A 17,941-nucleotide genomic window follows, 5' to 3' on the forward strand; every position below is an offset into this window, starting at 1 on the left:
GACCCGCTCCGTCCCGCCACCGCAGGACCCATTTCTGCTAACCTTGTCGGCCTTCACAGCTGTTGCCCGGCTCCCCCAGGGGGGCAAACCTGCGCAAGAGGGCAGCTGGAGGGAGGTCACTGCCACCTTGGTTTATATTCTAGAAGGGGCTCAGTTTTGCCTAAGAGGGTGAGCTCCCCAGGCGGTAGCTATTCAGGTAGGTGTTTGGTGGCCTTTGTCAGGAAACTTTTAATCACACAGAATTTAGCCTCTAATCGGCCAGACTTATTTAAACCGAGCAGAGTAAAACCTTCCATTTTTAACATCCACTCTTGGTGTTTGCTGGAAATTTGCCACCGAATTTCGGCTGGAGCTGAAGGTTACCAGGATTTATCATTGTTTCCCCAGGATGTTTAACCCTCATGGGCTCCTCTTCTTTCATTTAACATACTTAGAAAAAAAAAAAATTCTTGTAAGCGCTTTGGCCATTTTGTTTAAGAAATTTGTTTTACCTTGTACGGTTGAGATCCAGAAATATTTCTGAAATGGGGAGAAGGGAGTGTTAGAGACAGAAAGCAGCTGCGTACCAGGAAATAATAAGTACCGTGCAAAAATATCACAGCTAATAGATGTCCTTTAGGAGTGTAAATATCTATGTTTAATTGCTTTAAAAATGTGGGGTGGAAAAACACAATTATACATTGTGATAACAAACCTGTACAGATAATTTCTGAATAATACAAAACAAGTGCTGAAAAATTTTTCTTTACGATTGAAATAATTGTTCCCAAATCATGACACTGTCCACCCAAATATCTTGTTGCCCCATCTGCAATACTTGAAGAGGAATAGTTACCAATTGAATGCATTTAGATTCATCCTTAATAAGAAGAAAATTGCATAGCTTTTTATATTGTTGCACATCCTCAAATGCATTTTCCAATATCAATGTCACCTTCGTGTTATTCTCAATATTTTCAATTTTCAGAGATACATAATATATAATTGCTAGTAATTATAAACACATCATTTTATTCATCTGATTTTAATAACATGCATTTTTATAATTACTGTACAACTGAAATAGACATTGAGTTATGCTGTGTGCATGTCTTTATTCAACAGTATATTCTTAGACACCTTGTTCAAACAAATTAAGTGAATTTAAAAGAAAATAAAACAAGGGGGAAAAAATCCTTCCAGTAAAAACAGAATCACAGTGCTTTACAGACTAAAGGAAAGGAAAAGAAGTTCTCATACGAAAAGAGATTTATTATTACATAGAAAATTCTCACAATAGTTGAAACACACTTCAGGAACTAGTAAACACCTCAGATAGAGTTGTGCCAATTACTCAGCCCACAAGCATCTGCTTTGTCTTAATTAGACGGGGGAGGTGAATGACCACTGTTTATTTTCATTTTCCTCATTAATTATGAAAAACTGCATTTAATTCATCTTGCATGGTGAGAGATTGGCTGCGCAGATGTAAGTCGTAAGGGAAGTGGCTGTCGGTGGGCAACCTGAACATGGCACCCTGCCCAAGGGGACCCCTGGGTGGCACTGCACAGTAATGCATGCCGTAATTGTAATTTTTGCCATAGTCCAAGGTTTCTTCTTGCTTCAGGGAAAATATCCCATTATAGTTAATTGGGGGAGGACTTAAGGGACCTTCAAACTGAGGGCTGGCACACTCAGGGGAGGTGCTTTCATAGAAGGATTCATACGCACTGCAATAATTGTAGGGTTTCATGGACTTGGAATTATCAAGAGTTCCATGCCCTGGGGGAGTGGTGAGCTCAGGGCTGTGGTAGGGTGGGTAGAAAGTAGAGTAGGGCGACCTTGTGTGGTGCGCAGCCTCCCCACCCTGACCCATCAGGAAACTCCTGGCGTTGAGCTGCAAGCACCCTGCCACCAAGTTTGTAGTTGGCTGGGAGAGACCTTTGCATAAGTTTTGGACGAACGTGAGCAGATCAGGTCTCTTGCCGATTCTCAGAATTTCAGAAAGTGCCCAGATGTAGTTTTTGGCCAGTCGTAAAGTTTCTATTTTGGACAGTTTTTGGGTTTTGGAATAACAGGGGACCACTTTTCTTAAATTGTCCAGAGCGTCGTTGAGGCCGTGCATCCTGTTTCTCTCACGTGCATTAGCTTCCTGTCTCCTGAACTTGACCCTCTCCAGTCGGAGCTTGGTCGTCTTTTTTTTCCTAAGACCCCTCCTTCTGGGCAAGCCATTTTCATCTTCCTCTTCCCTGTCTTCTTCCTCTTCTTCCTTCTCGGTTTCTTCTCCTGGGGCCCTTTTGATGCTCTTTCCTCGAAGGACAATCTGTTTGGAAAAGCTTTCTGGTTTCTTAATTTGCTTCTGGTCCTCACATTCTCTAGAAAACTTTCTGCACATCTGGGATTCTGGCATTACAACAGACTCATCAAACGGTAGTGTTAACATGGTTCTCTAATCTTAAATTACCTGAAAAAGTGCCAGCACAATATTTAAAGTGTTTTCATTTTTAAAGTTGATACACTTAAAGCATATTTAATGACTTATTCATAAGAATACAAAAACACATGAATAAGACTAATTCTGGGACCTAGTTTTTACATTAAATAGAATCTTTGAGTTTGTGCAGACTAGTAATTATAAAAAAAAACATTGGCACATGCAATAGGATAGATTTTTATAGGCAAATTATCAAAAGAAAATAAAACAAGAAGCATTTATGATAATGCCACCACCATTTCCACTTCCCTTTGATTTTAAACTGGTTTTAATGCACAAAAAGAACCGTGGAATTTAAGCAAATGCAAAACATGGTATAGCAATGCAGAATTTCATTAATTCCAATTCCCCTGAGTACCACATGAGAAGAGACCTCAGTTTTTAAAATAAAAAAGTGTTATCTCTCCATTAGCTGACAGATTTGTGAGGTGTTTTGTTTTGTTTTGTTTTAGAAAAAGAAATAAGCCTTAACTTTATCTGCTGTATTATATAACTGCAAATTTAGATAAGTGACTATTGACATTTACAAATTTAAAGAAAAGATTAACCAGAGCCAATTTTTTTAAACTGATTTCTTTCTGATTAGTGAAGAAATATGTAAAAGAGCACTATTTTCCCAGCCTTCACAAAAAAAAAGGGGGGGGAGGGGGTTGGGGCTAATTTGGAATAAACTCCATAAATAAATTAAAAAAATAAAAATCACTGGCATTTTTTTTTAATCAAAGAAAATGCTAAGACTGCTTTTACATTTTCAATTTTTCCAAATGTAATCGTCTGTTTGCTGCTGTTCAAATCATCCTGGACAAAAAACCACTCTCGTAGTGTTTTTGTTCTACGAGCCACAGAAGTCTCCCTCTAGCTAATATCTGACAGGAACGGTCCAAGGATTCTGACTGCAATTGTGCACGTGTGTTCAGAATCCCGAATGAAAGGGGAAAATAATTTGTGTTTCAAATGCAATTTTGGCTTTCGTTTGGTGAAGCAGCAAGTATTTTCATCTAAAGTCTTCAAACAAATAAGCACTTTAAAACAGAGACTTTTCAATTTAACAATCTCTAGCCCCCTCAGCACACACACACACACACACACACACACACAAACTCTTAGTAATGTCCACATACTTGCAGTGTTACATAATAGCAGTGAAAGTATGTGACAATTACATCATAAGAATGAAATATGATAAGAAGTTATAGATGGCAAAGAGCATATAAATACTATAAGACAGTGACACTGTATCTTTAAATACTTGCATGCAAAGCCAGCATCAATTGAAGTAGATCTTTATTTATATTACCTTAGGTTTTAATTTCATTCAATAATCAGTTTTCATTTTGTATCTTCCAAATCTTTTCAGGCTGAGTGTCGCATCGTCTCCTGGAGTCTCTAGATCTGTGTATATCTGCACTATCTCATTGATCTCTAAAAAGTGACATTGATGCCAACTGCCAGAGCTGGTACCCATGCCATCTGCTAGTGACGTCACAGGGCAGAGAGAACCATGTGATCCTCTCTCTTGGGACCTTCATTCTGCACTGATCATCTGGCATCCCTGTAAGTGGGTACCAGCATTCATGCATCAACACAGAAGGTTAGACTGATAGGGAAAAAATCTGCACCAGCATTTCACATACAGTAGGTGCATTTCTCCTCGAGCTGCTTCGGCTTCACTGGCAGTCTGGAGAAATAGCTGTGTTAGTGTTCAGTTTCGCCCTGCCAACGGTGTAACTATTAGGTAGTCGTTAATATTCCATTCATTTACAAGGTGGGCTTTTGTGTGAGCGAGAGGTTTTTGTTGTTGTTGATGTTGACGTTTTGTAAAGATCACCATCCCGTTCGTGCACCTGGGTACCCGGGGAGAGAAAGCCGTGAGGAGGAGCTGAAATCGGGAAAAGGGTCTTGAGATGCTTAAGCAAACTAAGATTTGTGTAAGCGAACAGGGATCAACAAAGGTCTCCTTATTTCCTTGTTTTGTTTCATGGCATGTAACTTATGGGTGTGTGTCTGTGTGTTCTCTTATTAACATGTACGACTTCTGTGCTTCTTGGGAATTTGGAATAAAAGAACAGTCTCTCCATCTGGGGTCTGAAAGACATCTTCCGACGCTCCCCTTTCTACACTTGCTGGTACCTTTCAACAACTTTTCAGAGAGATTCTTTATCTATATCAAATGCAGAGACGTCTGCAAGTCTCCCGTGAAAGATTTCAAACTGCATTCTCGTGTACTCTACCCAAAAGTCACAACTCCACTCGAGCCTTGTCCCAGTCTCTTTCCAGCGTGAACTTGCTTGTTCTTTCTCATTTCGGTTCATACACAATAAATATAAAAAATAGCTCTGAGGTTTTTGTCTTGCTCTCCCTGGCATTCTGCTGAGTATTTTTGATCAAAGATTAGCTTTTCTGTTTTCTGAAGCCCTCAGATTTCTTTTTCCCTTTCTCTTAAAAATCTCTTCCTCACGCTTTCCCCCCCTCTAGACTAACACCCAATTTAAAAGTCTCCTCATTCTTGTATCGCTGTCCGATTGTTTTTCTTTGTCAGGTTTATTCATATTCCTCTTTTTCCCCCACTCCCCACTTTTGGTATCTTAACGAAAGTGGAGTAGAAAGAGTTAAGCAAAACTGGCAGGGCCTTATTGATAAAATAAACTGTGAAACCAGAGGCAAACTCCACCTTCCTCTCCTTTTCTCTGCTCCCCTGTCACCCCGTTCCCTTGCAAAAAAAAAAAAAAGAAAGAAAAAGAAAAAGAAAAAAAAGAAAGAAAGAGAGTGTTTTATTTTATTTCAGAATTGCCCGTCAGTAAAGTAAAAAGTGCACTTAAAAAAGTTTAAAAATGGACAAACACAACCTTTGTTGTTTGACAACTGAATAATCTCTTTCTATAAAGTGAGACAGTATGCTTTTGGTATTAAAGTAATCCCTGGCAGAGTTGTAACTGTTGAATCTGTGTTAGCATTCCCCTTATAAATCCCAGTTTTGAAAGGTTTAGAATTCTGCTGCTTTAATGCACTTTGGTTCCAAATTGGCATTGGGGGCCTCAAATTTAATTCAATTCTGCTCCTGTCATATCCCACTCATTCCCGTCCCCCTCAAAGTTGTTCAGCTTTGCCTGGACAGTTCTAGAAAAAGATGAGGAAGATGGCAAAAAGTAGAATTATGCTAGGTAAAAGAAAATAATTTTTCTCTCTCAATGGTCTGCTAAAATTGCAAACTTAAAAGAAAAATAAGCCTATACATTAATAAGTTAAGTGAAGTAGATTGGCCTCGATTACCTTTTTAAAAAGTCAGACACACCAAAGGCATTTCAAAATGTGTTGTTTAAGGGGATATTACTGGTCATGGGTGCACTGAGATTATTTCATATAGCCTTTGGTTCAAAAGATACACACACTTTTTACTTCAAAACAGAGTTTCTACAGGAAGAGCAGATGCAGACTTTCGTTTGTCCTCACGTATGGCTTAATTTTTGGAATGTGAAAGGGCATAAGTATCAAGAGTCAGGAGCCACAAAGCCTGTCACTCATTTTACATATCGTACCATGTTCTAAACTTGCGAAGTCTCCAGAAGCTGCATTGTATTACGGGCATCACAAACATGAGAATCAAAATCCAAGGAATGCTAATATGACATGTTAGTAGAAAATTAGCACCAATGTAGCTCATTGCAAGGATAGACTTTATATTTTATCTTTCCAATGCGCAGACAAATGAGAAACAGTTTTTTGATGAAAACATTTGGGACTGTTCTATTTCTGCCTTTGAACATGAAATAAAAACCTTTCGTGGTGGTGGTGAGGTGGGGTGAAGGGGGGATAGAATCTGTGTTGAGGTTTGCAGAGTATTAATCTATTGTTTGAATGTCCCAGATTTCCTTTTCAAACAAACAAAAAAAGGCGGGGGGTGGGGGGGACAAAAAGTTGTTATGTCAAGATCTAGCAAGGATTCGGTGTGTTTGTACAATAATCTTTCAAAAGAAATTTTGTTATGCATTTTCTACTATAGTTCCAGATATGCAAATGCCTTTGCTGTTAATATGCATTCATAACATACAACATAACGGCTGTTCTACTCTCTGCTAAGAAAGCACGTTAACACCAATACTCCAAACAGAAATACATTCTGAATTATAGACGAATACTCCGAGTATGGGGAGTGTATTATCCCCATTTCTATAATATATTTTCTCATTTTACAGTAATCCCTGAACACCAAAGTTTACATCTTAACTCAATTTGATACTGATTTAACTGATACGATCTTTGCTTCTGGGGTCAAGACATTTTATATATTTATATTTTTAATGTGCCCAATGTCTGTCTGCCTCTGTCTTGCTTTCACTGGGCAATTCCTCATATTTCAGTTATAAAAGTGACCCACAGAAAATGTAGATATAATTTGATTCATTGCAAGGCAATAGAAGCCACACGTCTCAATCAAGGCTGAAGGATTGTTATTTGTAGGTCATCCAGTGAGTACCTGTGTCATAGGAAAGGAGGATTCTATTGACTTCCCTTTCACACTCCTCTCATCACCTAAGAGATCAGTCTGGAACATGACAGGCATTTTTCTCAGCTCTCCTAGAGAGTAAGGCAGCAGAATGCAGACCCAGGCAGGGTCAGGCAGCAAAACCTCAGGACCAGAGTTTTTTCCCCTAGAAGTCGGGTGTTTCCTGAGATAGATTTTGTACAATTTTCTCTATTGCCTTTTTTTTTTTTTTAAGCTCTTAGACAAATGCTTCAGGGCAGTGTGTAAGCCTGTGAGCGAGCCCTGTGTTAATCTTTTAGAGTTTTAACTCTGTCATCCCCTGTGGCTTGAAAGAGTTTTATGGCTGTGGCAGAGCAGCCGACTTTGGGAAACAGCCCTTGGGTATTAAATAAAAGTATTGAAAATATAAGGCAAAATGTAAAACCACCTTATTCCCCTTGAAGACTTAGAGGGCTTAAAAATATGATTTGAACATAGATGTCTAAATGTTTTATAATATATGTGTGTGTATATATATTATATATGCATATATACATATGTATATGCATGTGTGTATGTATAGGTATGTGTATATTATAAATATATACATACCTACAAGGATTACTTAGCTCCAACAGATAATCTGGAAATTTGAGGGCAGCATTTGAATTGCTTTTACAGATTTACTTCAGGGTGAAGAGTAAACAGCATTGTACTATTATTTTGCAGTAATTATATGGTTGTTTATGCAATTCACAAAACATAGCACCATCCGATCTTTTATTTTAGCCTTTGCACAAAACGGTACTGCTGTTCTTTCCAGAAATACACTTAATTATTTTTCCTTCATGGAGCATACTTTCTATTTGACTCCCTCAACGGCATGTATTAAATTCATTTTCTAACTTGTTATTAAATAAATTCCTCTAAATCTGCTGGTTAAACTCCTATCAGTATGAGAAGACCAGTATTATTGGACTGAGTTATTATAGTTCCAGCCATTCGTAAAGAAGGTGCTTTATTAAGTTTTGTGATGTTATTGTAAGAAAATGTATAGTTTCCTTTAGTCTTTTACAAGTAGAAAGAATGATTTATTGGCCCTGATTATGACTTTTTATGATACTGACTTAGAAATTAGAGTTATATTCCAATAATATGTGTTGTGATGGTTATTTTTAAGCACAGAAAGCAGAAATACAATTTGTCTCTTTTCTGTTAACATTAATCCACTTTAAGATTGGAGTGGGAACTTCAGGCAAGAGATGTTTTGCAAAGGTTTCATGCAAACCACATTTTGAAAGTCAAGTCTTAAGTTACATGCTTATAGGATGACATGTAGTCTCTCTTAACATGGGATTTCTGGGTGGGTTTCAAGAAGTTCTGGAGCTTCCTAAGATTATGTGAAAATTTGGCATGTATGTACATACGTGCATTTTTCTCAAGAAAGACCCTCTGTCGGATTCTAAAAGGTTAAGAGTCTCAATGACTATTTTGATGTCTTACTAAACTTGCCTGAAATCCTGCTCCTGCTCCTTAATTTCTCTGTGCCATTCATTCACTCACTTATTCACCCATTCATCCATTCAACAAAGGTTTACTGAATATCAGTTTTGGAGTCATGCTTGACTCCTTCCTTGCTCTTCTTACATCCTAGAACCAGTATGTCAGCAAATCCTCTCAGTACTGCCTTAGAATTACATCTAGAATCTGACCACTTCTTGGTAATTCCACCACACCTTCCTTCATCCAAACCACCATCGTCTCTCACCTGGCCCAAATAGCTTCTGGGTTTTCACTCCTCGCCCCATATATCCGGTACAGAGTCCTCAACTCAGCAGCCAGAGGCATGTGGTTAGAACATAAATCAGTCTGCGTTCCTCTATGCTCAAAATCCTGCAGTGGCTTCCCCTCCCCCAGAGTCAAAGCCAAGTCCTCATAGAGGCCCAGAGGCTTTTTCTGGTCTTTCTGTTCCCGACTTCTACTGCTCTCCCCTCCGCTCACTCAGCTCCAGCCACAGTGGCCCTGGCTGTTCCTCCCACACCCAGGCATGTCGCATTGAGACCCTTGCACTTACTTCTACCTGGACTCCTTCCCCCGAGTATCCCTATGCCACATCCCTCAAGTCTCTGCTCAATTGCTCCCTGTCAAGGAGGTCCCCTCTGACCATCCTACTTTATATTGTGTCCCTATAGCCATGTGTCCCTCCTATCCGCCTTCCAGTTTTGCTTTTCTCTGTAGCACTCAACACTTGCTAACACAATGCCCTAGTGATGGCCATTCAATAGCATGTGGAACAGATATGACAAGCCTTTGGGGGGTACAGTTCTAGAGGGGGAAGACAGGCAATAAATAGGTAATCACAGAAATATGAAATTTACATAGCAGTGGCTACAGAGAATCACGGGACGCCTTGCTTGATTCAGGTATCTGGGAAGCCCTTTCTGAGTCACCTTTCAAGCTGAGTCGTGAAGACTGAGTAGCAAGCAGAGGCATGAGCATGTGTGCCATGTCGAATGTTCTGGGGGAAACAACAGTGAGAGTAGGGATCAGATCCTACCAGACCGTATAGGTCATGGAACATATTTAGAATTTATTTCATTGAAAGTCATGGGAGGACTTCAGGCAGTTAAAGATTTGAAAAGATGACTCTGGCTAAGAAGAGTTGGAAAGAGAAAAAGCAGCAGGGAGCGGATTTACAAAGTCTATATGAGTGGACAGATCACGAGGGGCTGACCATGGCCTAGCTTAGGGTGGGGTGAAGGAAATGAAGGGAGGAAGCCTAGAAACGTATTTTGGAGAGAGACTCTCCAGAACTTAGGGACGAATGGGTGTGGATAGGATGTGGGGATGTGGTCATGGTGACAATGAACTGTGCTCCTCCACTGCAGTCCGCCAAGCATCAGGCCAGGTTCTTCACATACATGGCCCCCTGGGATCCTTGCAATAAGGTAGATGGGATTATCTCCACTGTAGGAGCCCTGAAGCTGCGGCCCAGAGAACTTCGCTAACGTACCCAGGACTGTTCCACCTTTCAGTGAAGGGATCGTGATTTGGACTGAGGACTGTGGGAATCAAAATTCTAGTTTTTTACCAACTACACTTGTTGACCTTAGGAATTAAATAATCAAATGTCAGCAAACTGCCTAGAACTGTTTCCAGTACATAACAAATCCTGAATAAATGCCAAATATTAGTTGGAGTAGAGAAACTTAACCATGAACCTATTCACAAAATGAAGAATCATCCCATTAATATATTTGGTGACTTAAGCTTTTTATCATATGTTTGTATTTGAGATTGAGATTTACAGGTAGGTCAGTAGACTGCCATGTATGATGGATTCATCTGGCAATGATTGCAATTGTCATGACAGTGAGATTCTAGAAGGGGTGAGCTGTTCATTAAAATCCTGATCCTGCTGTTTAATAGCCATGTATCATTCATTCATCCACTTATTCATCTATTCATGTCTTTTCCTTCAGGAAAAGGAGTTGTTTTTCCTTCTTTTTCATTCACTCAACAAAACACTTTTTCTATGTTACCGCTGTAGACATTGTAAGGGCAAGTAAAGGTAAATAACCAAGAGCCCCACCTGTCAAGGAAGTTAAAGTTGAATTAGCACATAAAATATGTCCACAATAGTCTAATTAGGAACAATGTGAGCTCACTGTGATAAGAGAGGTTGTTGGCAGGGAATGAAGAAAAATTTGAGTAGAGAGCTTGCAAGTATGGGTAGTTAGGGTTTTTTTTTTTTCTTTATTTTTATTTGAAGTCTACTAGAGACTAAAATACATATGGACAATAAGCATGTGGCTTGATTAATTCTGATAAACTGAACACGTCTGTTTAGTAAGATCCCCATCAAGAAAAGCTTCCTTCCTGACACTTCAACATACCAACTCCATCTCCCCAAGAGCAACCACTGTCCTGACTTCCAGCAGCACTAATAGGTTTTGTTTATTTTGCATTTTAAATAAATAAAATCATTTTTATATTAAATATATTTTGGATCTGACTCTTTATCTCAACATTTTGTTTATGCCCTTTGCCCATGTTTTTGTACAAAATTATAGGTTGTTCACTCTCATTGCTGTACTGTACTCAATTGTGTGATGAGACCACAATCTGTTTCTCCATTCTATTGTTGACAAATGTTTGGACAGTTTCTAGTTTGGGGATGTTATAAGTCATGCTATTCTAGTACATATTTTTTAGTGAACATATATACGTTAGGTGTATTCCATTCCTAGGTATATATCCAACAGAAATGCATATGTGTGTTCTGCATGTATGATTTTTAAGAGAAGTCTAAAATAGGACATTGACAAAATGTTAATTTTTAGTAATTACCCACATGATAAGCACCCATGTTCTAAAATCATTACATAAGATCCATAACATTATCCCAAGTTTATGGACTCCTGACTTCTAATCGAGGAGAGTATTGATTACCAATCTACAAATCCTTACTGAAGGATTCCTATGCATCAAGCCACTCTGATTGTGGAAAGAAAGAGTAGAAGAGATAATCCTTTTCTTCAAGGAATCTAGAGTCCCACTGAGGAAAGAAAAGTAACAAACCTAGAGTATCGAGAAGCCCAAAGGGCAGAGTACAGTGCAGAGTATCAAACAAATGACTCCCTTCTTTGTTTATCCTACATCCTTTGGGAACTCAGTACCAATTTAAGACTATGCAGTAGTTTTGCCAAGAATACATTTCAGAATACTTGCACTTACAGCATACCACATCTTAAGTTTTAAAACACAATAGTTAAATTACAGAGGCTAATATTTGATCAATGGACTATTGCCCAATATTTTTGAATACTTTCTTTGTGCTAGCTTTTCTGTATATGTGATGTAATTCTTACAGCAGCTATATGAGGACTTTATACATGAGCATGACTAGTCTAGTGATTCAAGCATGGCGTCTGGAGCCAGGCTTCCTGGTGCTGCCACCTTCTAGCTGGTTGACTCTGAGCAAGGTTCTATTCTTCAGTGTTTCCATCTGTCAAATGGGGGTAATTCTATTCTTACCTTATGGGTTGGTTGTTGGATGTAGGTGGCTAGAACAGTCCCTGGTATGTGGTGGGCACTGCACTATTATATGACATTATTTTAAAATAAGAATGGGGTGGGAAGAAGTGAGTATAAAACATTTATGTGAAATAATTTCTCATCTCTTTGTGAAGGAAAGGCTCCTGTCTATGGCAGAGACCTCTGGTCACTCGATCATTTGGGGTATAGATAGGGAGGACATATTATGATGTCAGTTGAACCAGTTCTGAAAACATTACAGATATCTGCTTGCAATTTCCACACCTTACCCCAGGAAAGATAGCAACATCTTAAGGACAAATAACTTCTGATTTTAAGGCCGAATGGGCCAATAGATCTTTTAGAGATTCAAACTTCATGGCTGTGTATACTCCATTTCTTTCCCAGAGAAACACCAAAAGCTTTGCTCTTTGTCTCTACCTACTTGTGAATCTCTTAGCAGCTTTGATAGAAGAATACACTACATAACCAAAAGATAGAAATTTTTTTTTTTTTAGTCCTAATGTTCACATGCTTGCTGATCTAAGCCCAGAGATGACTTTGGAAACTAAAGCATTAGGTTGAAAGGCTAACCTTGCTAATGCCACAGATTCAAAAGCACACAGGCATGATCCAATCATTCCCCAGGGGATTCACGTATTTGCCCTGGGATCTGCCATATGCAGGGAAGTCTTATAACCTCCAGATCACATTAAAAAATAAAAAATCATGGTCCACACCTATAGCAATAAAATAAGCAGCTAAATAATCCTGTACAAAATGCAAAAGCCCAAATCATTATTTGCCTTTTTGTATTTTAGACTTCTGGTTGGTTTGCTCTGTTTGGCTGGCGAATCTCATCTAATTACAATATATTTTTCATTTGTGTTTTAAAATAGCAATCCTAGCCCACTGTTATTATAACATATGTGGTAAGTTGTTGTTCCTGGGTGGTGATAAATTCGTGGCGATCCATTCACATCCTCATGGGTTGGAATTAATCTTTCTCCTCTAATTTCCCACTACACTTTGTGCTTCTACAATTGTGCTTAGCATAATTTGCTTCATAGTGTATCTATTTGTGAATGCATCTGTCCCCCCAACTAGACTGTGAGGACAAAAACTCTCCTGGATGTCTGTTCCATTTTGTTTTGTAGTACTGTGTCACACAACGCGCTGATCTGTACATAGTAGGGACTCAATAAAATATTGATAGCGGAATTGAATCGATTGGGGGCAGCACAGCACATTTGGCTGCAGAACACCTTAAAGCAATGAGACCCATCTGTCAATCAAAGCTGTGATCTTTGCTTCATTAGCACCATGGCTAAGCAATGAGGTAATAAGTCAGTGACAAAGAGCTGCATGCCCCACATACAGTAAGTTAGATGCTAGATTACATAATTCTTTAAGCAGCAAAAATCCTTTAGAAAGCAAGAGTCAATGTCGTGGCAATAATGATTTGCCATAATTTTATGCAGTCTGTATGAATACTGAACCCAGCTATCTCCTTTCTGGCTCTTTATCCAAAAAGGCTTCTCCAGTGCTAATTATTTCTTTCAAAAGCTACAGTAACTTTTCCCACTAAGCAGTTTGCAGTTCATTTTGGCCACCAATATTGGTTCAAGATCCAGTCTAAGATTGCGGCACATGGCTTTGAATTCTTTTATTGCCCAGTGTCATTTTCTGGAGGAAATCTATCATTATCCTTTTGATCTGAAGATTAAGCGTTCCCCAGCTGGACCGTCTACCATTCACAGAATGCAAGTTTGGCTTGTCAGAGACGACGCTAACTTGCATTACGTTAGCTCGACTTTTTCCACTCCTACCTTTTTTTTTTTTTTTGAGATGGTTGACATTAAAAGAATGGAAGGAACCATCCTCCGTCATGCTCCATCTGGCCCTGCTGGTTACTTGGCGAATGAGGCACCACATACATTTGGTGGACTGATAAGGAATGGGAAATCCACAATATTAATAATGAATCTCTGTTCTCCAAAGCAGAAGCCTTTCCAGATTAGCATCTCTCTTACAAACAGTCCAGGTTGGGAGGGGGTTGAGCAAGACTCAGTGCTGGAAGTGAAATAGAAATGAATGAATTAAAGGCCAGAGAGGACACTTGATGATGGCATGTACTTCCATGACTATGGTTACTGAATGCCTAACATGGCAAATGACTCAAACCTGGTGCTTGCCCTGGAGGGGCTCCTGGTCTTCAGGGGCATTTAGATTCACGTAGAGACATTGCTGAAGCATGGGCAAGATCTTCTGTCTCTTCTTGGTCTGAAATGAACCTAGACATTTTTAGTGGTAATGACAATAATGATACAATAGCCCTTTCGGAACTGGGGTGAAATCAACCTTCCTACCTGGAGAATTAGAATTTCTCTATGGCAAAATAAGACAGATTGAAATGCAAATCTAAAATTTAACTCTTGGGGCGCCTGGGTGGCTCAGTGGGTTAAGCCGCTGCCTTCGGCTCAGGTCATGATCTCAGGGTCCTGGGATCGAGTCCCGCATCAGGCTCTCTGCTCAGCAGGGAGCCTGCTTCCTCCTCTCTCTCTCTGCCTGCCTCTCTGCCTACTTGTGATCTCTCTCTGTCAAATAAATAAATAAAATCTTTAAAAAAAAAATAAAATAAAATTTAACTCTTCAGGGCTTTGGAGCATTTGGTTTTTAACTATTCCTCAGGATAAAACTTACTCTTATTTTCCATGGGAATTCTAGTAATAACTAAATGAAAAGAGGCAATCAGATAGGTGGGGGTGTGGTCTTTCATTCAGAATCTCTGGGTAGTGTGAAATTATCACTTTTCTGGGTCCTGGACATTTGGCTTCCAGAGGCTCTGTCCTCCATAAAAATAATAAAAATATTTGATGATTGTGTTGGTATAAAGAAACTATAACACAAGGTTGATTATATTCATTTTTATTCTTGGGTACTGTGCCTGATGGAGAAGTCCACCTGTCATTGGAGATAGGGCTTGGCCGAGAGCATTTTTTAAATCTCCACAGGGTTGAGAATCCCTGTGCTTTGGGAGTTACCCACTAACCCACAAGGACCTAAAGAAGAGTCTGGGCAAGTGTCTGCCTCTTCCACTTTCTCCCCCTTCCAGTTTTCATGAACCACCCACTGTGCGTATGAAATACACCTGGTGTGGGGATATGGCAGAATAGGTATGCTACTGAAATTGCCAGATTTAGCGAATCAAAATGCAGAACACTCAGCTGAATTTGTATTTTAGATATATTTAGGTGTGGGACAAACTTATGCTAAAAAAGTATTCATTGTCTATCTGAAATTCAAATTTAACTGGGCATCCTGTATTTTACCTGGCAACTCTCTATGCTTCCTCTATTCTTGGAACTCAAGTTGTTTTTTTCCTCCCAAAATACACTCTCTGATTAATATGCCATGCACTAATAAAGTGTTGCCCAAAGAACACTCTGTAAACTATTAATAGGAATCACTCAAAAAAGAGAGAGAGAGAAAGTTGCATGGTTGAAGATGTTTGTTTTCTTTAAAGCATGTTCTGTTGGACTCTTCTGTATATTGGTGCACATTATGACTCTCCAAGAGCAGGATATGGGAGGAGCATGTCCCAAACTTCTATTTCCACTGAGTGGTTTCCTTTTCTGCTGGAGTTTCTCACAGGATTGAAATTTCTGATGGGATGCACCTAATACCCTACAAAGGCCAATGTGTCTTTATTTATGTTGAGTGTGATGAATATTTTGAATCTGCCTCACTGATTTGCTTTACTATCCTCTTCTCTTTTGTTCCTGGCTTCTGTAGTGGGAAACACATAGCAGGGAGACACCCACCTTTCTCTTTTATCTTAAGTGTCTTACTGGCTCCCTTTTTTGACTGGATTATGTTTAGTTGGAGATGGAGTTTACAATATGGGGTCTGTGGAATTGTGGATTTTTCCTTATTGTTGAAGGAAGGACACCTAAAGCAAGTGTACAGGACTGGCTACATCATTTGTGGAACCCAGAACAAAAGGAAGACGTGGACCCCTTATTCAGAAATAATTAAACATTTCAAGATGGCATCAGCAGATCATTAAACCTAGTACAGGGCACACAGGTGGCACCCCCATGAATTCAGCCCTGCAGATGCACCATCCTCAATGCCAAAATAAGGAGAGTCCTCACCCAGAAAACCCCAGGAGTTTCCAAAGGCCAATTAATAATCAGAACTATCTTCGGATACCCAAAGGTCAAAAGCAGAAGCAAGGTCACTAGAGTTGGCCAAAGAGGACATTAATTTTTGGTATTTTGTTCATTGTATATTTTTGCATTCATTTTGAATCTTTAAAACATTGTAATGTGGATATTATTTATCTAAATTTTGGTGCTGTCTTAGTTTTCTCAAGCTGCTGGAACAAAATACCCTAAACTGGGTGGCTTACACAACAAAAGTTTACTTCTCATAGGAAGGCTGGAATTCCAAGATTAATGTGCTGGCAAATTCAGTTTCTGATGAGGGAGATGCTCTTCCTGGCTTGCAGACAGCCACCTTCTTGCTGTGTCCTCACATGGACTTTTGTCTAGACATATGGGAGCCGGAGGTCAGGGTTGGAATGGAGAGTAGAGAGAGAGAGAGGAATTGAGGGGGATATCTTTTTCTCCACTTATAAGTCCTCCCTTCATGATGGCCACATCCTTGTGACATAATCTAATCCTAATTACTTCCCAAAGAGTCATATCTGCAAATACCATCTCATTGGAAGTTAGGTCTTCAGGATATGAATTTTGGGGGACACATATTCAGTTCATAATAGGTGCCCCCAAAATTTTATGGAGGGGTCTCATTCTATTTTTGGTCTAGCAAAAGAAGACAGGAAAAAAGTATGGGTTATCAATTATTTAAAAAATTATGTTTTAAAAGGGAACATTTTGTTCATTTATTTTTGTTTTATAATTCACACACAGAAAGACAGACATATATACATAGATATATCCATGTATCCTGATGAATAAATATGATTTCTTAGAAATAAATGGCATAAGATCTATAATCATTTTTAAAAAACTGTAAGTGGAGGGCGCCTGGGTGGCTCAGTGGGTTAGGCCACTGCCTTCAGCTCAGGTCATGGTCTCAGGGTCCTGGGATCGAGTCCTGCATTGGGCTCTCTGCTCGGAAGGAAGCCTGCTTCCCTCTTTCTCTCTCTCTGCCTGCCTCTCCATCTACTTGTGATTTCTGTCTGTCAAATAAGTAAATAAAATCTTAAAAAAAAAAAAAAGAAATAAAAAACTGTAAATGGAGACTAAAAATGTAAAATTAATCTATTGTTCTGTCATTAGAATTGTACATATCTCATATATATGATTTTCCCAAAGAAGGCAAATTTCTTTAAAAAGAAAGCTGTCGCCAAATATATTTACCTGCTATATTTTTTCTTTCTTTAAATTAAGACAATTACCTGGTTAAGTCTAACTTCTGAACAATGTAGAAGAAGCTGTTCTTATTTAACAAATCACAGCTTTAGTTATTTTTTTTTAAGTTTCTAGAATACTTTAATTGTTGGTTTATTATTTTGAGTACCATCTGCTTCTGAGCACCAAAAGTCAGTCAAGCATTTTGGCAAAAGTGTTTCTCTTTTCTTTGGTTGATGAAACCTCTTCCACTGTCTTTCCCCATGACCCCCATTGGGCTGGCTGCACCCTCAAGGATAGGCTTAGACTTAGGGGCCAGGCGTGGCCGATGAGCAAATTCTTTCCCCTAACATGGAGTGATTGCTAGCAGACCAGCTTATGACCCATGTCATCCCAATGAGAACCAGCCCCAGCCTCCACTGAGGCTGCTGAGCTGGAAGAACGTCAGCCTGGAGCTGCGGGTGCCATCTTGGCCACTCCTGAGGAGAGGCTGATTGAGAAGAATGCACACACTGAGGGGGAGGAGTCAAGACCTGGCAGGGACAAATTCCTGATGGCATTTTTTGAGCACCTAGATCAAGCCATGTC

General features: G+C 39.3%; 1 protein-coding gene across 2 annotated transcripts; it reads right to left on the bottom strand.

The window, feature by feature from the left end:
* Positions 1-620: 620 nt before the first annotated feature.
* NEUROD6 (neuronal differentiation 6) lies at positions 621-4,082 on the bottom strand. Of its 2 annotated transcripts, none has more exons than XM_059171496.1 (2): positions 3,771-4,082; positions 621-2,302 (listed from the first exon to the last, which is right to left on the bottom strand). In XM_059171496.1, exons 1-2 carry the CDS (start codon positions 3,786-3,788, stop codon positions 1,409-1,411), a joined length of 912 nt encoding a protein of 303 aa, XP_059027479.1. In that variant the 5' UTR covers positions 3,789-4,082; the 3' UTR covers positions 621-1,408. The 2 variants fall into 2 exon arrangements, with proteins under 2 accessions (XP_059027479.1, XP_059027478.1); XM_059171495.1 differs by having other exon boundaries at positions 621-2,443; positions 3,771-4,081.
* Between the last annotated feature and the right edge of the window lie 13,859 nt (positions 4,083-17,941).

Source organism: Mustela lutreola, chromosome 4 (genome assembly GCF_030435805.1).
Source record: "Mustela lutreola isolate mMusLut2 chromosome 4, mMusLut2.pri, whole genome shotgun sequence".
In the NCBI taxonomy this organism is placed as follows: domain Eukaryota; kingdom Metazoa; phylum Chordata; class Mammalia; order Carnivora; family Mustelidae; genus Mustela; species Mustela lutreola.

What these genes read in the sequence shown, in the direction of transcription:
- NEUROD6 (XM_059171495.1), bottom strand. Translation starts at nt 2,422, where the DNA reads ATGTTAACACTACCGTTTGATGAGTCTGTTGTAATGCCAGAATCCCAG.